This window comes from Balaenoptera borealis (genome assembly GCF_965194805.1).
Source record: "Balaenoptera borealis genome assembly, chromosome: 6".
Classification (NCBI taxonomy): Eukaryota; Metazoa; Chordata; class Mammalia; order Artiodactyla; family Balaenopteridae; genus Balaenoptera; species Balaenoptera borealis.
Genome location: NC_138863.1, coordinates 27,755,221 through 27,778,770, shown reverse-complemented (window position 1 = coordinate 27,778,770; position 23,550 = coordinate 27,755,221). Strand labels below are relative to the sequence as shown.

Below are 23,550 nucleotides of genomic sequence, written 5' to 3'. Positions count from 1 at the left end.
TAAGAGTTTGATGGTATCTGGTCTTACATTTAGGTCTTTAATCCATTTTGAGTTTATTTTTGTGTATGGTGTTAGGGAGTGTTCTAATTTCATTCTTTTACATGTAGGTATCCAGTTTTCCCAGCACCACTTATTGAAGAGACTGTCTTTTCTCCATTGTATATTCTTGCCTCCTTTATCAAAGATAAGGTGACCATATGTGCATGGGCTTCTCTCTGGGCTTTCTATCCTGTTCCATTGATGTATATTTCTGTTTTTGTGCCAGTACCATACTGTCTTGGTTACTGTAGCTTTGTAGTATAGTCTGAAGTCAGGGAGCCTGATTCCTTCAGCTCCGTTTTTCTTTCTCAAAATTGCTTTGGCTATTCTTTGTGTTTTTTGTTTCCATGCAAATTGTGAAATTTTTTGTTCTAGTTCTGTGAAAAATGCCAGTGGTAGTTGATAGGGATTGCACTGAATCTGTAGATTGCTTTGGGTAGTATAGTCATTTTCACAATGTTGATTCTTCCAATCCAAGAACATGGTATATCTCTCTATCTATTTGTATCATCTTTAATTTCTTTCATCTGTGTCATAATTTTCTGCATACAGGTCTTTTGTCTCCTTAGGTAGGTTTATTCCTAGATATTTTATTCTTTTTGTTGCAATGGTAAATGGGAGTGTTTTCTTAATTTCACTTTCAGATTTTTCATCATTAGTGTATAGGAATGCAAGAGATTTCTGTGCATTAATATTGTATCCTGCTACTTTACCAAATTCATTGATTAGCTCTAGTAGTTTTCTCGTAGCATATTTAGGATTCTCTATGTATAGTATCATGTCATCTCCAAACAGTGACAGCTTTACTTCTTCCTTTCCAATTTGGATTCCTTTTATTTCTTTTTCTTCTCTGATTGCTGTGGCTAAAACTTCCAAAACTATGTTGAATAATAGTAGTGAGAGTGGGCAACCTTGTCTTGTTCCTGATCTTAGTGGAAATGGTTTCAGTTTTTCACCATTGAGGACGATGTTGGCTGTGGGTTTGTCATATATGGCCTTTATTATGTTGAGGAAAGTTCCCTCTATGCCTACTTTCTGGAGGGTTTTTATCATAAATGGGTGTTGAATTTTGTTGAAAGCTTTCTCTGCATCTATTGAGATGATCATATGGCTTTCTCTTTCAATTTGTTAATATGGTGTATCACGTTGATTGATTTGCATATATTGCAGAATCCTTGCATTCCTGGGATAAACCCCATTTGATCATAGTGTATGATCCTTTTAATGTGCTGTTGGATTCTGTTTGCTAGTATTTTGTTGAGGATTTTTGAATCTATGTTCATCAGTGATATTGGCCTGTAGTTTTCTTTCTCGTGACATCTTTTTCTGGTTTTGGTATCAGAGTGATGGTGTCCTCATAGAATGAGTTTGGGAGTGTTCCTCCCTCTGCTATATTTTGGAAGAGTTTGAGAAGGATAGGTGTTAGCTCTTCTCTAAATATTTGATAGAATTCGCCTGTGAAGCCATCTGGTCCTGGGCTTTTGTTTGTTGGAAGATTTTTAATAACAGTTTCAATTTCAGTGTTTGTGATTGGTCTGTTCATATTTTCTATTTCTTCCTGGTCCAGTCTCGGAAGGTTGTGCATTTGTACGAATTTGTCCATTTCTTCCAGGTTGTCCATTTTATTGGCATATAGTTGCTTGTAGTAATCTCTCATGATCCTTTGTATTTCTGCAGTGTCAGTTGTTACTTCTCCTTTTTCATTTCTAATTCTATTGATTTGAGTCTTCTCCCTTGTTTTCTTGATAAGTTTGACTAATGGTTTATCAATTTTGTTTATCTTCTCAAAGAACCAGCTTTTAGTTTTATTGATCTTTGCTACCGTTTCATTTCTTTTTCATTTATTTCTGATCTGATCTTTATGATTTATTTCCCTCAGCTAACTTTGGGATTTTTTTGTTCTTCTTTCTTTAATTGCTTTAGGTGTAAGGTTAGGTTGTTTATTTGAGATGTTTCCTGTTTCTTAAGGTAGGCTTGTGTAACTATAAACTTCTCTCTTAGAACTGCTTTTGCTGCATCCCATAGGTTTCGGGTCATTGTGTTTTCATTGTCATTTGTTTCTAGGTATTTTTTGACTTCCTCTTTGATTTCTTCAGTGATCTCTTGGTTATTAAGTAGTGTATTGTTTAGCCTCCATGTGTTTGTATTTCTTACAGATTTTTTCCTGTAATTGATATCTAGTCTCATAGCGTTGTGGTTGGAAAAGATACTTGATACGATTTCAATTTTCTTAAATTTACCAAGGCTTGATTTGTGATGCAAGATATGATCTATCCTGGAGAATGTTCCATGAGCACTTGAGAAGAATGTGTGTTCTGTTTTTTTTGGATGGAATGTCCTATAAATATCAATTAAGTCCATCTTGTTTAATGTTTCATTTAAAGCTTGTGTTTCCTGATTTATTTTCATTTTGGATGATGTGTCCATTGGTGAAAGTGGGTTGTTACAGTCCCCTCCTATGATTGTGTTACTGTCGATTTCCCCTTTTATGGCTGGTAGTATTTGCCTTATATATTGAGGTGCTCCTATGTTGGGTGCATAAATATTTATAATTTTTATATCTTCTTCTTGGATTGATCCCTTGATCATTATGTAGTGTCCTTCTTTGTCTTTTGTAATACTCTTTGCTTTAAAGTCTATTTTGTCTGATATGAGAATTGCTACTCCAACTTTCTTTTGATTTCCATTTGCATGGATTATCTTTTTCCATCCCCTCACTTTCTGTCTGTATGTGTCCCTAGGTCTGAAGTGGATCTCCTGTAGAGAGCATATATACGGGTCTTGTTTTTGTATCCATTCAGCCAGTCTATGTGTTTTGGTTGGAGCTTAATCCATTTGCATTTAAGGTGATTATCAATATGTATGTTCCTATTACCATTTTCTTAATTGTTTTGGGTTTGTTATTGTAGGTCCTTTCCTCCTCTTGTGTTTCCTGCCTAGAGAAGTTCCTTTAGCATTTGTTGTAAAGCTAGTTTGGTGGTGCTGAATTCTCTTACCTTTTGCTTGTCTGTAAAGCTTTTAATTTCTTCATCAAATCTGAATGAGATTCTTGCTGGGTACAGTAATCTTGGTTGTAGGTTTTTCTTCTTCATCACTTTAAATATGTTCTGCCACTCCCTTCTGGCTTGCAGAGTTTCTGCTGAAAGATCATCTGTTAACCTTATGGGGATTCCCTTATGTGTTATTTGTTGTTTTTCCCTTGCTGCTTTTAATATTTGTTCTTTGTATTTAAGTTTTGATAGTTTGATTAATACGTGTCTTGGCGTGTTTCTCCTTGGAGTTATCCTGTATGGGACTCTCTGTGCTTCCTGGACTTGATTAACTATTTCCTTTCCCATATTAGGGAAATTTTCAACTATAATCTCTTCAAATATTTTCTCAGTCCCTTTCTTTTTCTCTTCTTCTTCTGGGAACCCTATAATTCGAATATTGGTGTGTTTAATTTTGTCCCAGACGTCTCTGACCTCAATTGAGACTGTCCTCAATTCTTTTCATTCTTTTTTCTTTACTCTGCTCTGCAGTAGTTATTTCCACTATTTTATCTTCCAGGTCACTTATCCATTCTTATGCCTCAGTTTTTCTGCTATTGATCCCTTCTAGAGAATTTTTAATTTTATTTATTGTGTTGTTCATCACTGTTTGTTTGCTCTTTAGTTCTTCTAGGTCCTTGTTAAACGTTTCTTGTATTTTCTCCCTTCTATTTCCAAGATTTTGGATCACCTTTACTATGATTATTCTGAATTCTTTTTCATGTAGACTGCCTATTTGCTCTTCATTTGTTAGGTCTGTTGGGTTTTTACCTTGCTCCTTCATCTGCTGTGTGTTTCTCTGTGTTCTCATTTTTCTTAACTTTCTGTGTTTTGGGTCTCCTTTTTGCAGGCTGCAGGTTCGTAGTTTCCATTGTTTTTGGTGTCTGTCCCCAGTGGCTAAGGTTGGTTCAGTGGGTTTTGTAGGCTTCCTGGTGGAGGGGACTAGTGCCTGTGTTCTGGTGGATGAGGCTGGATCTTGTCTTTCTGGTGGGCAGGTCCACTTCTGGTGGTGTGTTTTTGGGTGTCTGTTGCCTTATTATGATTTTAGGCAGCCTCTGTGCTAATGGATGCAGTTGTGTTCCTGTCTTGCTAGTTGTTTGGCATAGGGTGTCCTGCAGTGTCGCTTGCTGGTCGTTGAGTGGAGCTGGGTCTTGGCATTGAGATGGAGATCTCTGGGAGATTTTTGCCATTTGATATTATGTGGCACTGGGAGTTCTCTTTTGTACCAGTGTCCTGAACTTGGCTCTCCCACCTCAGTGGCACAGCCATGATGCCTGGCTGGAGCACCAAGAGCCTGTCCTCCACACGGCTCAGAATAAAAGGGAGAAAAAAAAGAAAGAAAGAAAGAAAGAAAGAAAGAAAGAAGATAAAATAAAGTAAAATAATGTTATTAAAATAAAAATAAAAAATAATTATTAAGAAAAAAAATTTTTTAAGTAAAAAGAAGAAAAAAATAAAACGGACAGACAGAACCCTAGGACAAATGGTAAAAGCAAAGCTATACAGACAAAATCACACAGAAGCATACACATACACACTCACAAAAAGAGAAAAAGGGAAAAAAAAAATATATCATTGCTCCCAAAGTCCACCTCCTCAATTCGGGATGATTCGTTGTGTATTCAGGTATTCCACAGATGCAGGGTACATCAAGTTGATTGTGGAGATTTAATCCGCTGCTCCTGAGGCTGCTAGGAGAAATTTCCCTTTCTCTTCTTTGTTCGCACAGCTCCCGGGGTTCAGAGTTGGATTTGGACCCACCTCTGCGTGTAGGTCTCCTGAGGGCGTCTGTTCTTCTTCGCTCACACAGGACGGGGTTAAAGGAGCCGCTGATTTGGGGGCTCTGGCTCACTCAGGCCGGGGGGAGGGAGGGGTACGGGTGCGGGGCGAGCCTGTGGCGGCAGAGGCCAGCGTGACGTTGCAGCAGCCTGAGGCGCGCCATGCGTTCTCCCGGGGAAGTTGTCCCTGGATCACAGGACCCTGGCAGTGGCGGGCTGCACAGGCTCCTGGGAGGGGAGGTGTGGAGAGTGACCTGTGTTTGCTCACAGGCTTCTTGGTGGCTGCAGCAGCAGCCTTAGCGTTTCATGCCCGTCTCTGGGGTCTGCGCTGATAGCCGCGGCTCGCGCCTGTCTCTGGAGCTCCTTTAAGCGGCGCTCTTAATCCCCTCTCCTCGCGCACCAGGAAACAAAGAGGCAAGAAAAAGTCTCTTGCCTCTTAGGGAGGTCCAGACTTTTTCCCGGACTCCCTCCCGGCTAGCCGCGGCGCAGTAGCCCCCTTCAGGCTGTGTTCACGCAGCCAACCCCAGTCCTCTGCCTGGGATCCGACCTCCGAAGCCTGAGCCTCAGCTCCCAGCCCCCGCTCGCCCCAGCGGGTGAGCAGAGAAGCCTCTCGGGCTGGTGAGTGCTGGGTGGCACCGATCCTCTGTGCGGGAATCTCTCCGCTTTGCCCTCCGCACCCCTGTGGCTGCACTCTCCTCTGTGGCCTCGAAGCTTCTCCCCTCCACCACCCACAGTCTCCACCCATGAAGGGCCTTCCTAGTGTGTGGAAACCTTTCCTCCTTCACAGCTCCCTCCCACTGGTGCAGGGACCGTCCCTATTCTTTTGTCTCTGTTTTTTCTTTTTTCTTTTGCCCTACCCAGGTACATGGGGAGTTTCTTGCCTTTTGGGAGGTCTGAGGTGTTCTGCCATTGCTCAGTACGTGTTCTGTAGTGGTCGTTCCTCATGTAGATGTGTTTCTGATGTATTTGTGTGGAGGAAGGTGATCTCCACGTCTTACTCTTACGCCATCTTGAAGCCGTTCCTGAAATACATCTTTTTAAAGATTTTCTTTACATTGGAATCTACTTATAGTGAATTCTCTCAGTTTTTGTTTGTCTGAAAAGGTATTTATTTCAGTCTCAATCTTCATAGATACTTTTTCTGGACTTATGATCCTTGGATGAGAATTGTTTACTTTTAGCTCCTAAGGATATTGTTTTACTTTTCCACCCTGGCTTCCATTGTTGTTGCTGACAAATCAGTTCTCAGTCTTTGTTGGTGATTAGTTTTTCTCATTGGCTCCTTTTAAGAGTTTCTCTTTGATTTTGATGTTCTGCAATTTCATTCTGTATCTAGGTATGAGTTCATTTGATTTCTGGAGTGTAAGGTTCTGTGTCTTTTTTCAGTGGTGAGAATGTTTTGCTATTTTGTCTTTGAAAATTTGCTCTCCCCCATTCTGCTATTCTCTCTTTCTGGAACTTTAAGTAGACAAGTATGGGAACTTCTCACATTACCCTTTGTATCTTTATGTCTTATATGATTTCCTTTTCTTTGTTTTTCTACTGCTGTTTTGTTAACTTCTGCAAATATATTTTCCAGTTCACCAACTCTTTATTCAGCTTTGTCTAATGGCTCTTTAATCCATCCATTAAGCTAATTTTGATTATTCTATTTTTCAGCTTTTGGGATCTTCCTATTTAATTTTGATAGTTTCTTTATCTTAAGTATCATTTTAATCTCTTTTCTTTTTCCTTCTTAGACATATTCTGTATTCTGCATTTGATATTAAAATAACCACAGACTTTGCTTGTCAATACTGACTACCACACTAGGGGGCTTATTTCCTTGTGTGTCTAATGATTTATGATAAAGAACTTATAAGGTACTCATGTAATGTGTATTCTTCCAAAATTTCTGTTTTCTGCAAGGTGTCTAGTGGAACTATTGATCTAGTTCCACTTTAAACTAAGACCACATATTAGACCACACATGAATGTGAGCTTGTGGTTAGAAATTGTCAGAGAAGAATCTTTTTCTCCATTGTTTCCTAGTCCAACTCTAAATGCAGCCAGGAGTGAAACAAGCCAATCTCTTTCTGAAAGATACTTTTGTTCCTTGTTCACTCACTAAGGGCTTCATATTTTGGGGATCCTGACCTTATACAGGAGTTTCCAGTCCAGTTTCCCACTTCATCAGGTCCCAGACTCATCTTTTGTTACCAGAATACAATCAAAATCCAAGGTCTTAGCCAATAAGTCAGTAGAGGCCTCTAACGTAAGCCCCAAATGCAGTGCCTACTGATCCTATGGAATAATTTCTGGTCTCAGATTTATTCCTTTAATGTGTAGCCAGCTAAGCCATGTTTTAACAAAGAAGGTTTTTATATTAATTCAGCCTTTGTAGGTGTCTTATACTAGGAAAGAGTTCTCTGAATGGCTAGACTAATAATGTCAGGAAAGGGAATCACTTACGTTACCTTTAAAGAACACTGACCCTGATATCTCAAATATGTAGGTCTACTAACAAAGAGCAACACTGTCATGAAGTAATTTATAAAGATTGTTATCTAAGAGGGCTAAATGAACTATTTTCTATGAAGTCTCATGAAATTTTGAGCTGGAAGATATCTTAGAGACTATCTAGTCCAACATTATCATCTTTATTGTCCCTTTAACAGTTCAACAAAGATGTTATGTGCCTACAGTGTGGTGCTTCTGTAGTAAGCACTGGAAAAAATGACTCAAAGTCTGTCCTTACCCCATGGAAATGATGATCTAATAAGGGAAGTAGACACCTTTCAGATGGTGTATAAGTGTAACAACAGAGGTATCACAACTATGGAACCACTGAAAAAGCATCTTAATTCATCAGGGAGGAATCAGAGAAAGCTTTCTGGACGAGCAATCTTGAAATTAAAGGAGTAGGATTTAGATGTGTACAGGAGGAAGTAAAAAGACATTCCAGGCAGAGGGAATAGGGTCGGCAAAGACAAGCAACTGGGAATCAGTCACACACCTCAAGAGTTAAAAATAGTAAAAGATCTGGATGTAAACTTATGTAACATCTAAAATTTGTGATGGTGCAACTCATGTGAAATGTGTAGATGAATAAATATTAAAAGAGAAAAGGCACTTTCTTTGAGATCTTTCTCCATACAATAGGATAGAATTAAATCTGGTTGAACTTTGGTCTCCCTTTCAATGAAAAATGTCTATATATGTAAATTGACTCAGCATTTCTTCACTTTACAAGTGTGAAAAGATAAATGACATTTTGAATTCACTAGTTAATTTAAGAAGTTTTCATTTTAAAATTCTCCTAAAATTGAGGGATGCATATCAGAATATTTAGGAGTGAGCTGTTATGCTGCCTGCAACTTACTTTAAAATACCATAGCATTCATTTAGATGAAATAAATATGGTAAAATATTACCAACTGTAAATTCTAGATTGTGGGTATATAATATCCTCTGTTTTATTTCTGCAAAAAATTTTATAATAAAAATAAAATATAATTTTTCTTCTTGTCTATGAAAGAAAGAAAAGAAAACGTAAATGCAAATACCGCGTTATACAACTATTTAGGTATTTAAGAACAAAACCCAAAATATTAATGATCCCAGTTTTATTTCACAATTGTATGGTTGTATTATGTTATGGGTAACTGTAGAACCGAAAAGAGTCAAAGTTATATTCTCCAAATTTTAGATTGCTCTGTGTAAAGATCATGGTTTGACAAGTTTCACTAATGATCAGTTTGTCCTGGCACACACAAAAGATTACAGGGAGTGTAATTAATGGTGTTAATTTATAAAGGGAGTTTGGTGACTCATTAGGCAATTAATTAGTTTCTTGCTAAATAATGAAAGTATTTACTTGCATAGAATGTGAAATGATGATCAAAGAGAAGATGTTATTTAAGATCTCTGTATTAGGTGTATGAGGGCATGGCTTTCCCAATCTTTTCAACCTTTTGTGAATATTGATTATTCTCTTTGTCAAAGAGCCACCAGAGAGATGATTACAATCTACGGAAACATTATTCTGGGGGAGTGTTGATTTTCTGAATTTTGAAATACATCTGTGTGTGTATGTGTGTGGGATGGTATCCTTTTTTTTTTTAAAGGACATGTTATTCTATTTTTAAAAACTTTTTAAAATTGAAGTATAGTTAACTTACAATGTTGTGTTAGTTTCAAGTATACAGCAAAGTGATTCAGTTTTATATATATCTATGTTATATATGTTATTTCCGTTATAGGTTATTACAAGATATTGAGTATAGTTTCCTGTGCTCTACAGTAGGTCCTTGTTGTTTACCTATTTTATATATAGTAGTATGTATATGTTAATCCTAAACTCCTAATTTATCTCCCCCCCCCCACCTCACTATCCCCTTTGATAACCAATAAGCCCCTTTGGTAACCAATAAGCTTGTTTTCTATGTCTGTGGGTCTATTTCTGTTTTGTAAATAAGTTCATTTGTATCATCTTTTTAGATTCCACATATAAGTGATATCATATGATACTTGTCTTTCTCTGTCAGACTTTCTTCACTTAGTATGATAATCTCTAGGTCCATCCATGTTGCTGCAAATGGCATTGTTTTATTCTTTTTTATTGCTGAGTAATATTACATTGTATATATATACCACATCTTCTTTATCCATTCCTCTGTCGATGGACATTTAGGTTGCTTCCATGTCTTGGCTATTGTAAATAGTGCTGCAATGAACAATGGGATGCATGCATCCAGTAGTGGGATTGCTGGATCATATGGTAGTTCTATTTTTAGTTTTTTAAGGAACCTCCATACTGTTCTCCATAGTGGCTGCACCAATTTACATTCCCACCAACAGTGTAGGAGGGTTCCCTTTTCTCCACACCCTCTCCAGCATTTATTATTTGTAGACTTTTTGATAGCCATTCTGATAGGTGTGAGGTGATACCTAATTGTGGTTTTGATTTGCATTTCTCTAATAATTAGTGATATTGAGCATCTTTTCCTGTGCTTGTTGGCCATCTGTATATCTTCTTTGGAGAAATGTCTATCTAAGTCTTATGCCCATTTTTTGATTGGGTTGTTTGTTTTTTTAGATATTGAGCTGTATGTATATTTGGACTGGTATATTTTAGGGAACAAAAATACGATTCCTTTTAAAGCGTAAGGAAAATATCAGCAGTGTTCTTTATTGCAGTTTAAAAACTACATAATTATAGAATGAACTGATCATTGGCTTTTAGACTTCTGTGAAGACCTTAGTCCATCACATGATCAACTCTTGTCAGAAAATCTCATGTGACGTTGCAGCATACATTTTAGAGGGACAACTAGTTACAAGAACACAGGAATATATGTCTGGGTCCATTTTATGTAGATTGCACCATAGATACTTTATCTGGTAAAGGATTGGATCCAGATAAATAAGGATGCATGACTTATTAAAGATAAAATGAATGGATGGGAAGCCATATGGAATGCTATCAACACGTAGAAGAGTATCTAGTGCAAAGTTTATGGAAGAGATTGATTCATTATACTCTGTTTAAATAAGAAGGAAGATAAACACACAAAAAGCAGGTCATGGTGGAAAGAAGCAGGTGAAGCCGTATACCAGAAACAGGAGCCAGTGTAATGAGTTCCTGGGTTACTTGCAATATGCAAAGCCCAGGCTTTTATTATGAGAGCAAAGTGAGGCTGTTTCCAAGAAAACATTCTCTTCTATGAGAACAATGTGGGTGAGGGAAGATATTTTCTTTTTCTTATTGCTTCAGCAATTCACAAAGCAAATCAAGTACTTGTTTCCATGTGATATGGTGGACACTAGCAAGTTAATTTCAGGTTTATGCTGAATTCTTTTCTGTAGAAATCGGTGTTTGCATGAGGTTCTATCATGCTGACTATTCAAAACTGAACAACTCGACATAATGAATGTTAGCTATAACAAAAATCCTCAGCTACAGTTAGTGTAATTGGTAACTAAAAAATTGAGAGAGCTGCAATGGTACTTGTGGTAGCAGAATAATGTCCCCTCAAAGATGTCCAAACCCTAATATCTGGTGTTCTGCCTGTGTATGTTATGTTACAGGGCAAAAGGCATTGCAGATGGAATTAAGGTTGTGGGCCTTAAAATAGGAAGATTATTCTGGATTATTTGGACGGGACTAATGTAATCACATGGGTTCTTAAAAGTGAAAGAGGAAGGCGGAATAGTCAGTAATGGAAAAAAAGAATGGAGGAGAGACTTGAAATGTGAGAAGGACTTGACCTCCCTTGCTGACTTTGAAGATGGAGGAAGGGGGCCATGAGCCAAGGAATGCAAGTGGCTTTCAGAAGCTGGGAATAGCCCTCAGCTGACAGCCAGGAAGGAGATGGGAACCTCAGTCTTATCACTACAAAGAAGTAAATTCTACCAACAACTGGAATGAGTAAGGAAATGGATTTTCCCCCAGAGCCTCAGAAAGCATCACAGTGCTGCCCAGCCCTTGATTCAACCTTGTGAATCTATAAGCAGAGGTCTGGCTGAGCTCACCGGACTTCTGACCTACAGAAATAGTGAGATAATAAATTTGGGGTATTTGAAGCTGCTAAGTTTGTGCTAATTTGTTATGGAAGCAATGGAAAAAATGAATACAGCACTCATTAAAAATAGTCTCTTTTGGGTAAGTTGAAATATGACATGGCTGATAGGCTCTCTTCTTGAAAGTTTCATACACAACTAATGGAGGGGAGTCCTGAAAAACACAGAGTGACAAACGCATGAAACAAAACAGGAGAAAATATTTGCAAAGGAACCAACTGACAAAGGATTAATCTCCAAAATATACAAATAGTTCATACAGCTCAATACCAAAAAAAACAAACAACCCAATCAAAAAATGGGTGGAAGACCTAAATAGACATTTCTCCAAAGAAGACATACAGATGGCCAAGCGGCACATGAAAAGGTGCTCAACATCACTAATCATTAGAGAAACGCAAATCAAAAGTACAATGAGGTATCACCTCACACTCGTCAGAATGGCCATCATCAAAAAATCTACAAACAATAAATGCTGGAGAGGGTGTGGAGAAAAGGGAACCCTCTTGCACTGTTGGTGGGAATGTAAATTGATGCAGCCACTATGGAGAACAGTAGGAGGTTCCTTAAAAAACGAAAAATAGAATTACCATATGACCCAGCAATCCCCCTCCTGGGCATATACTGAGAGAAAACCATAATTGAAAAGAGTCATGTACCACAATGTTCATTGCAGCACTGTTTACAATAGCCAGGACATGGAAGCAACCTAAATGTCCATCAACAAAGGAATGGATAAAGAAGATGTGATACATTATATACAATGGGATATTACTCAGCCATAAAAAGGAATGAAAGTGGGCCATTTGTAGAGATGTGGATGGACCTAGAGACTGTCATACAGAGTGAAGTAAGCCAGAAAGAGAAAAATAAATACCATATATTAATACATATATGTGGAATCTAGAAAAATGATATAGATGATCTTATTTGCAAAGCAGAAATAGAGGCACAGACGTAGAGAACAAACGTATGGATACCAAGGGGGAAGCGGGGGTGGGATGAATTGGGAGATTGGGATTGACATATATACACTATTGATACTATGTATAAAATAGATAACTAATAAGAACCTAAGTATAACACAGGGAACTCTACTCAGTGCTCTGTGGTGACCTAAATGGGAATGAAATCCAAAAAAGAGGGGATATATGTATATGTACAGCTGATTCACTTTGCTGTACAGTAGAAGCTGTCACAGCATTGTAAAGCAACTACATTCCAATAAAAATTAATTTTAAAAAACAGACAAAATTCCTCACCCTCAAGCTCCTTAAATCCTATGGTTTAAGAAAATGATAATAAAATAACACTTAATAGTGGAAGGTGATGAGAGCTCAAGTGAAAAATATAGTAGGAAAGAGGATAAGGAGTATGGGTTGGGGTAGGTGAGTGGGGAATAAGCCAGGGGAGAGAGAAGATCCTGAGGGGCCATTAGGCCTTGGAAAGACTCGACTTCTGCTCAGAGTGAGATAGGAAGCCTTTGGAGGATTTTGGGCTATTGCGTGAAGAATAAATGAGAGGATAGCAAGAATGGAATTAAGAAGACCAATTGGGGGCCATTGCAATAATTTAGTCTGGAGATGTGGTGACTTGGACCAGAGGTGTGGCAGTGGACGTTGTGAGAAGTAATAGGGTTCTGGATTCAACTCGAGGAGAGTAGAGTTTCTGAGAATTTTGTTTAAGATGAGTGTTAGACTCAAAGAAATTACTAGTAATTGGTAAAAAGGCAAACCCAAATCTTGGAGCTTACCTGTGAAGGTCAATCTATTTCATGTGTCATATTTTTTAACAGTAATTTAAAAAAAAATCTAGGGTAAAAAATATAGCTACAACTATGATAGACTTTTACTAACAGAAATTGTTCTTATCTCCCGATTCATCCCACCCTGCCCCCTTCCCCCCTTAGTATCCATACATTTGTTCTCTACATCTGTGTCTCTATTTCTGCTTTGCAAATAAGTTCATTTGTACCCTTTTTCTAGATTCCACATATAAGCGATATTATCCGATAGATAACTAATGAGAACCTACTGTACAGCACAGGGAACCCTACTCAGTGCTCTGTGGTGACCTAAATGGGAAGGAAGTCTAAAAAAAGGGGATATACATATATGTGTAGCTGATTCACTTTGCTGTACAGCAGAAACTAACACAACATTGTAAAGCAACTATACTCCAATAAAAATTAATAAAAAAGAAATTGTTCTCAGTGAATTCTGATGTTCCTTATATATTAATTGCTATAACTCATATATACTGGAGTCACTAAAATATGTTTAGTTTATGCAAATCAAATATTCCTATCAATGGGCCTTTGATGAGGCTAGGTGGATGAGTTTTGGGGTATTTGCATCATATCTACCCCATTCTAGTTTCCAAAACTACCGATTTGTTTTACAGTGCCTGTGTTTTACATAGGCAGTGACCTGAAATTTTGTATTTTGAATGCATTCATTCTCTGGTTCTAACTGCATTTTTGTTTATTTGCTTTTTAATTTTTTTCCTTATCAGAGGGAAATTGTTTCCCAGAATGGGATGGACTCATCTGTTGGCCTAGAGGAACAGTGGGGAAAATGTTGGCTGTCCCATGCCCACCTTATATTTATGACTTCAATCATAAAGGTATTGAATTTTTCTGAAATGATTAATTTGGAATAGAAATTTTTTTTTTTTTATAATGGACTCTACAAGAACTGAGCAATCTCAGTGTTTTTCTTCATGTCTTCACAGGAGTTGCTTTCCGCCACTGTAACCCCAATGGAACATGGGATTTTATGCACAGTTTAAATAAAACATGGGCTAATTATTCAGACTGCCTTCGCTTTCTGCAGCCAGATATCAGCATAGGAAAGGTAATAGTATCTTTGTATTTGTGAACCCCTAAGGGAAAGCAAAAGGTTTTTATACAATTCTTGATTGTCAACCACTATTATAAAAATCCTTATATTATATGACACAAAGATCAAAAAAGATAAAAGCAAGTTTGGAATCTTTTCAGATACCTAGTTAAGGAAAGGTCTAGGATATGAAACATTTTTTTTTTCCTATTTTAAGAAGTTAGTATTTTATTTTATTTTTTAAAAATTAATTTTTATTGGAGTATAGTTGCTTTACAATGTTGTGTTAGTTTCTACTGTACAGCAAAGTGAATCAGCTATACGTATACATATATCCCCTCTTTTTTGGATTTCCTTCCCATTTAGGTCACCACAGAGCATTGAGTAGAGTTCCCTGAGCTATACAGTAGGTTCTCGTTCGTTATCTATTTTAGGACCTGAAACATTTTGATATTTTCTTTAGGTTAGAGTGACCTGGGTGAGGTATATGCATATATACTTATGTGTCTGTTGTATTATATTATGTTTATATTACACTATATGATGCTATATTATTTATGTATAAAAATTCAAATTGGTAGTCAGCAACATGATGCATGATTTTTTTCTTGGTTACCTATGAATGGCTACATCTCATCTCACTCTGTATTCCTGGAGGAGCTTTGTATTTTAGAGATGTATTTTCCATATCATAAGATTTGCCAGCAGGTGATTTCATTAGTATATGAAAGATTAGAGTTTCAGAATTAAAGAGGAGCAAGGGGTGTCTTATAGGTCTTCTCACACAATACCTTAATTTTACACGTGTGAGTCAATTCAGAACCAAAGGTTAAGTGTTGGGCAAAGTGACACAGCTGGATCATGGCAGGGTCAGTGCTGTTTCCGGTATGGTAATCATATGTAAATTTCAAAACCTTCTAGATAGTTACTTTTAGGTTATATGTGGTGGATTAAAAGTTATGCCTAAATTCCTATCACGCAGACCTCGTCAGTAAAATGCATGATGCTATAAGCATATGATGCTAGGAATGAACATGGTGAGTTGATGTATAAATGATTTTATGAGGATCCTGAGAACAGTCATAATACATAACTCTCCTAACATTAGACATTTTTCTTTATGCTTGATGATATTTATTTTTTGGTGGGGAAGGAGGGAGAGCAGTGGCAGAAGTGGTAAGTTGGAGTTTTCTTCGTTTGATTTCTTTTTTTTTGGCCGCGCTGAGCGGCATGTGGGATCTTAATTCCCTGACCAGGGGTCAAACCCACGCCCCCTGCATTGGAAGTGTGGAGTCTTACCCACTGGACTGCCAGGGAAGTCCCTGTTTGATTTTGCATTAATAGTCAGAACTTCCTTTCTTAACTTTTTTTTCTAACACAAAGCACTACCACCTTAATGACTCTTTAGTAAATTGCCAAAAGGCCTCAGTTTTGTATTCCATTGTTGACATGCTTCTTAGATAAAATTAGTCAATGTGAGGAGACAATTATGTGCTCTACAATGGAACCAAAGCCAACAATGAGTTAATATAAAATACTTCAAAATAATTTCAATTTCATTGATATAAATAAACGTTCACAATATTTAGTATACTCTGTTATGAATTTGTGCATTAAATGATGACAAGTGCAAGTCTTCACAGCTTTTAAATGACCATTAAATTATATCATGATTTTATTTACACTGAACTCTATTCAGAGTATTACAGCCATTCTTTTTAATTACTATGTATTCCAAGGATCAAAATAGCTAAGGATGGTGAAATACCCAAAATATATACTATTTTATATAAACATGATTTAAAAGTTAACTGAAAAATTTGATTAATTTTGTTAGTGTAAGTGATTTTATCTCTTTAATCAAAAATATAAAGAGTGTTTTCTATTGTTTACAATCCTTAAGCAATAATTTGAGAAAACTTAAGAAATGTAAATATCCTTTAATAAGAAAACTGGATACCTTCTAAAGTTTTGATATAGTGTAGGGAAAAATGATATTACTTATGAGATATTAATTATTAATGGTTATAATCAGAGTTTTTGTATAAAAAAGGTAAAAATGAAAAAGTGCATTTAGAATAAATGCCACATCTTTATAGGGGAAATAAGGTGAAGATTTTTAAAACATCTATTGTTTTGTTCTTTAAATAATTTCCATATCATTGACTTGACAAAATGAGCTAATTACTTTTAATAAAAAAAGTGAGGAAACTCTTATGATGGGCCATGAGATTGTTAAATTCTTTAGAGTATGATATTTTAAATAGTAGCATACTGTACAAATTACCATATATCTCATGTCTAAAGGTTATATGGACTTTTGGACAGCAATTTAACAATATATATTAAGAAATTTCAAGGGGGTCATATCCTTTGATCTTATAATTTTACTTCTAAGATTCAAGCATAAAGATTTGAAGTGGGGGGAACTGAATGGAATAATATTCATTGAACCATTAATTATTATAGTGAATATTCTGAAGAATTTAAATTTCCAATGAAGAAATGGTTAAATAAGCTCAAAAATATATTTTGTATAAAGAGTTTGTGGTCTTGGGAAATTCCTTTGTTATACAGTTACCTGGAAAAAAAAATCAGATAATAAACTTGTATATAAATTGGGAATACAAATATTCAAAACAGTAGGAAATGATACATAGAAATAGAGTGAAAAGAAATACATGAAATACAGTGTTTCTTTTTGCTTGGTGGGAATTAGGGAATTTTTTTCCTTCTCTTTTTTGTATTTTACACATTATCCAGATATTTTCTATAAAACGTTTAACATTTTATTAAGAGAAAATAATATGTAATAAATGTTTTAAAACAGGAACAAGAGACAAAGTCAGGGTGTGGGAAGTTGCAACAATAAGAATAAGTTGAGTAAGATGCAAAATTAATAATTTGTAAAAACCTATCAGTAAGCTGAGGGTGCCAAGAAATCTGAATGAACCTAATTGCAGAAGTGGGAAAGCCCTTCTTATGAGAGAAACGACCTATGGCTGCATTTATCCCTGGCCCTGCACCAGAAGAGGAGCAACCAGGCTATGGAAGGGGATAAAAAGAAAAGAACCAGACTTTTAAAACAGCATTTGTCAGACAAGGACTGGAATAAGGGCTTAGAATTCCAAGGAATGAACCCCAGTCACAGTGAGCTATTACCCATCAGCCAGTTCTTTCCCATAAGCCTTCACTGAGTGTCCGGAGCCAGTGTGCCAAAGGCTGGTGTGGAGCAGGTGGGCCACGAGAAATTTCCCAAGATGTGCGTAGGACCCTCACAGAATGAGAGGTAGCTGTTAGCTGAAGGCATGGGATGGAACAGAAGAGCTAAGAGACATCTCTTGGGGTATCTGCGGCTCTCTCTAAGTGCATGACTGCTGCAGCTCATAGACCAGGGGGAGGGCAGGAAAGCTGAGACCAACCCCCAAGATGACAAATCTCACTAAGTGAAAGGCAGCAGCCTGACAAAATAGAGCTGAGAAAGATCTTTCCTAGGCACAGGAGGTCTTCATCCAAAGCAAGGCAGTGGCTAGCTGAGAACTGGAGCAGAGCAGCATAATGGAGTGACATCTTCTGAGATGCAGAAAGCCCAGGGCAGAGCTGGAGAGCAAAGTGAAATTTCCAGCAGCTCCAAAGCTGATGGATGGTTCAAAAAGCAGAAAGAGTCCTTCTGTGGCTTGGAAAACTGTCAGATGTACTAAAACCCATATACTGGCCACTAGAGGCTGCTGGTGCTCAGATCCCATGGTCTGCTGAAGGAAAAGTCTTGAATCTGCTCTCAAAACCTAAAATCAGGATAAAAGGAATCATAAAAACAAAAACAAAACCAAAGCACTACAACAAACCCAATCCCAGTTTAAAAACAAAGTAATCCATCCTCCCAACCCAAGAAGCCTGGTAGAGGAAGAGGACTGCCCTTTTCAGGCTGTTAATATTACATACTCCAGTCCTTACTCTTCTTTTACCTACAATGCCTGTAGTGTAATAAAAAATTACAAGGTAAGGACACAAAATCTAGAGTAAAAACAAAAGCAGGAATGATCCAGATGTTGTAATTTGCAGATGAGGACTTGATAATAACTATTATAAATATGTTAGATGATTTAGTGAAAAAGCATAAAACAGATGGGAAAATCAGCAGAGAAATGAAAACTTAAAGAAAAAGGAAATTGTAGAATTGAAATATTCAATTAAAAAATGAAGAAGTTATTTGATATGCTCAACAGCAAACTGGACACAGCATGATAAATATCAGTGAACCTAAAGAGAGGTCAGTAGAAATTATCCAACTGAAGCATTAGGAGAAAAAATAAATTTAAAAAACAACCATCTGAGACTGTGAGATAATATGTAATTGTCTAAACATATGTGAAATTAGAGGTAAAGAGAGAGGGAAAGAATAGGACAAGATAAATATCTGAGAAGGCAATAGCCCATAATTTTCTAAAATGGATGAAATAAATCAATCCACATGTTCCAGAGATTCAGCAAACCCTAGGCAGGGTAAATAAAAAGAAAACCATACTTAGACACATCAAAGTTAAACTGCTGTGAATCAAAGTTAAAAGAAAATCTTAAAAGCAGTGAGAGAAAAAGGGCACATTATATTCAGGGGAGCAACAACTAAAAAGATGCTGTGTTTTAGTAATAAACAATGGAGGCCAGAATACAATGGAATGATATCTTTAAAGTGATAATATTCATTAAGACAGAGGCAAAATAATGATATTTTTCAGACAGAAAAAATCCAAGAGAGGTCATCTTCATCAGACTTTCAGTATAAGAAATGCTCAAAAAAATTCTCTAGGCAGGAGAGAAATATACTAGATGGAAGCATAGATTGTCAGAAAGGCATGAGGAGTACCAGAATAGGTGTATATGTGGATAAAAATGACAGACTAAAATAATGAACAGAACTATATACCTATCCTTATTTATTGCTATGTTTATATCTGTCTTTATAATTTAATTCATTTAAAATCTGTTGACTGCTTAAAGCAAACATAATAGCCTCTTATTGGTGTTTATAAATTATGCAGAACAAAATCTAAAAGGGACAAAGGCTAGGGGAGCAAAATTGAGTACATGATTTTAAAGTTCTATTTATATGGTGAAATAGTTCAATATTACTTAAATGTAGGCTCTAATAAGTTCAGATGCATAACCAAGTCTCTATAGTAACTGCTAAAAAATAACGTAATTTTTGGGAATTCCCTGGCGTTCCAGTGGTTAGGACTCCAAGCTTTCACTGCCAAGGGCCAGGGTTCAACCCCTGGTCAGGGAACTAAGATCCCTTAAGCTGCCCCCCACCCCAAAACAAAACAAGACAAACCCACATATGAAATACTAAGAAATACTTGATTGACTTCCCCATCCCCTACCCCCCAATCAAAGGTAAGGAAGTAGGTACAGAGGAACAAAGAAAAGATAGGACATTTAGAATGCAAATACCTATATGTTAGGTTTAAACCCAGCCATAGCAATGATTGTGTTCAAGGTAAGTGAACTAAACATTTTGCTTAAAAGGCAGAGGTTGTCAGAATGGATAATAAAAGTATGACTCAGTAGTTTTCTGTCTTTGAGAAATGTACTCTAAATATAAAGATACAGATAAATGTAATTACCAAGATGGAGGGACATTTCAAATTATAAAGAATCAATTTACCAAGAGGAAATAATCCTAAATATACATGCATTTAGGAGCTTCAAATTACATGAAGCAAAATTTGTCAGAGCTAAAGGGAGAAATAACCAAACTCCAGCATGCTGACATTTTAAAGAATGCCATTTTCTTAGTAATTGATAGAACAATTGGACAAAACCTTCTATAGAATATATTTCAAACAATTTGAATAAATTGACATTTATAGAATAATATACACAATAACTGCAAAATTTACATTCTTTTAAAGTACTCACCAAAATTTTATCAAGATAGAACATATGCTGGGCTATAAAACAAGTTTCAATAAATCTCAAGATTAAAATCTTATGGAGTATGTTCTCTGACCACAAAAGAATTAATTGAAAATAAATTAAAATATGTATACAATTCATAAATAGTTGGAAATTATGTGACCAATGGCAAAAGTTTGAACTGAATAAATATGAAAGCTCAATATATATAAAAAATAGTGGGAAACAGCGAAAGCAGAGTGTAGAGAAAGATTTATACTTTTCAATGTTTAATTAGAATAGAAGAAAGGTGAAAATTCAATGATCAAATCTTCCACATCAAGCTATATAATGTAATACCGATAACCACCACCGAAAGCACTATACAAAAATATAAATCAAAATGGAATTCTACAAAATGTTCAAGTAACCAGGGATGGCAGGAAAAGCAAAACACAGAAATGAAAAACATAACAGAAAATAAAAATATAAAATGATGGACTTAGCCTTAACATATCAATATTATATTAAAAGCAAATGGTCTTAATATACCAATTAACAGAGATTGAAAGAGTCTATAAAAAACATGACCCAACTTTGTATGTTATCTACAAAGTTTGAAACTCATTTCAAATATGATATATGTAAGTTACGTGCATACCATGCAGTACTATGCAGAAATAAAAAAGAACAAACTTGGTATGTGTAACAACTTGAATGGATCTTGAGGTTATTACTGTGAGTGAAAAAAACCAATCTCAAAGATCATGTTCTGTATGATTTCATTTCTATAACATTTACGAAATGACAAAATTATAGAGATAGAAAACAGATTAATGTTTGGCAGGTGATAAGGATGGTGGAGAGGAACAGGGTAGGTATGACTGTAAAGGAAACAGCACAAGGAACATCTTTGTGGTGATGGAATAGTTCTGTATCTTGATTGCAGAGGAGGTTACAAAAATTTTCATATGTAATAAAATGACACAAAACTGTAAACACATGAATTGCACCAATGCCAAATTCCTGGTTTGATATTTTAGTGAACTTATGTAAGATGTAAGCATTGGAGGATACTGCGTGAAGGGTACATAGGACCCTTTTTACTATCTTTTCCACTTCTTTTGAATCTAGAGTTATTTTAAAATACAAAAAAAAAAAAAAAAAGGAATGAGCCATTGATTCATGCAACAATATCAGTGAATATCAAAACAGTATATTGACAAAAAGAGTATATACTATATAATTCCAAGAAGTATAAGAACAGTTGAGAAATATATGAAGTACATGAACAGATAAAGCCAATTTGTGGTGACAGAAATTGTAACAGTAGTTACCTGGGGGTGGATGATGGGTGGATTTTTGACTAGCAAGCAGCACAACGAACTTGGTTTGTCAAAACCCATCAAACTGCTCATTTTAAATCTGCACATTTTGTTTCATGTAAACTACAGCTCAATAAAAAAGCTAAAGAAAACTAGAACTAATATTCCAAAAGTGACATATTTTTTTTACCAGTTTTAAAATAGTCTGTAACATGTGTTTTATTTACTCCAAATATCACATGTTAGATATACAGTTCCAATTAGTTAAAATGAACACTGTAAAAATACATGAAGTAAATTTTGTAACGTTGAATTTGGCCTCACTTAAGCAAGAAGAAATGCCAAATATTTTAATTATATCTTTAACCCTGACTTGAATTTAGGGAGTAAAAGGAAGACCAGAAAAATAACCTGTATATTATACGAATGTGGTCACACGTTGCCTATCTTTAAAGAGGTTAAAAGCACGATTTTTAAGTTTACCTACATCAAATTATTTGTTCAAACCTGCTTTTCTGATTAAATCTGTTGCCCTCCAGCAAGAATTCTTTGAACGCCTCTATGTCATGTACACTATTGGTTACTCTGTCTCCTTTGGATCTCTGGCCGTGGCTATTCTCATCATTGGTTACTTCAGGTGAGTGATTCCCAATCACTTTCTCCATGAAGGGGCAGTTCTGTTTCTTATTCATCAAAGACACAGACCTCTCATAATCTGTGTGCCTCCAAATACTTTTCCCAAACACAAGTTTCTGAATTCAGCCTAGTGTAAAATTATTTGACTTTGACAATTTATTTTTGATGAAAAATTCAGGGTTCTTCTTTGTTGTTTGTTTGTTTAAAAACTTAAAGCATCAAAGCAGTATGAAACCATTAAGCCAATAGATCTGCATTGTAGTATATTTTTGCAAAGTGACGCAGACTATTGTCAAGTGAGTTACAAAAATTTTCACTCATGATGTAAAGACTTATTTCACTTTTCCCAAGTGATTTTGGTGCCATGGGACAGAAATTCATTTTAAATAATCTCTAATTGATTTGATATCATATATAAAGAAATACTATATATTGCTTTTGCTGTGGTTTAATTTTTATCCACTTAAACTTTTGTCTAATTCAATTCAACTTAATCTAAATCAACACAGAATTTTGAACGCCAATATGGAGATAAAACAGTGAACTATGTGTATAGGCTGATGCTTGCAGCTGGTTTGTGACACAAATAGCTGAGAAAACAATGAGTTCACAGTTTGAGAAGTGCTGTGGTTCAGGTGGCTTATAGTGATTTGGGAGGACAGAGGAGGGATAAGAGAGAAGACTTCCCAAATGAAGTGACATCTCAAATGACACATGAGTATACACAAAATTTAACCAAAAGAGGAGACTGAGGAGAGAGTTCCAAACCTGTTTAGATCAAGAAAAAGCATGGAATATCTGAGAATTGAGAATTTTGCTGTAGGCAGGTGATGGACACTGAGGCTAGAGGTAAGCAGGGTTGGGAATGTATTGAGACCTGTATATGGAATCTGAACTTCACCCTAAGAGCCAGTGAGGAGCCATGAAGGATTTTAAGCACAGGAGTGACATGGAACGTGCATTGTAAGGTGGAGTGTGAACTGGTGGTAGGAAGCCCATTTGGAAGATGCTAGTAGAGTCATTAGGACAAGAAGATGGTGGCCTGGCCTAGGGCAGTGGCCTTGGGGATTGGATAGAAATGGACAGTTTTGAGATATATTAAATTAAGATTGTACAATTGAAAAAATTTAGTGCTAAATTATATGCAGGAAAAGAAGGAGTGAGGTTAGATGATACATTAGAAAATAGAAACAGAGGATTTAGAAATTAACAGAAACTATATCTAAAAGAAAAATTTTATATTTTGTTTCCTATTATCTTACAATCCTCTCTTCCTTGAAACTTCTCATACCTATTTCCTAGTTTACTTTTCTCCTCTGATTTATAACTGTCTAATGTATTATCTGATGTTTTACTTATTTATCTTTTTATTTTTTGTCTCTCCCTCTAGAATGTAAAGCCACACAAGAGTAGGCATTTATTTTTTTCTGTTTGCTCATTGCTGCAC

The 23,550-nt window shown here is 36.1% G+C and overlaps 1 protein-coding gene across 1 annotated transcript in view; it reads left to right on the top strand.

Moving 5' to 3' along the window:
• PTH2R (parathyroid hormone 2 receptor) overlaps positions 1–23,550 on the top strand; it is a 110,871-nt gene that overhangs the window by 39,796 nt on the left and 47,525 nt on the right. The window contains exons 3-5 of the mRNA XM_082396368.1: positions 13,922–14,032; positions 14,141–14,262; positions 22,007–22,104. Coding sequence (XP_082252494.1) covers positions 13,922–14,032; positions 14,141–14,262; positions 22,007–22,104 — 331 coding nt within the window. The remainder of the gene's footprint in view (positions 1–13,921; positions 14,033–14,140; positions 14,263–22,006; positions 22,105–23,550) is intronic.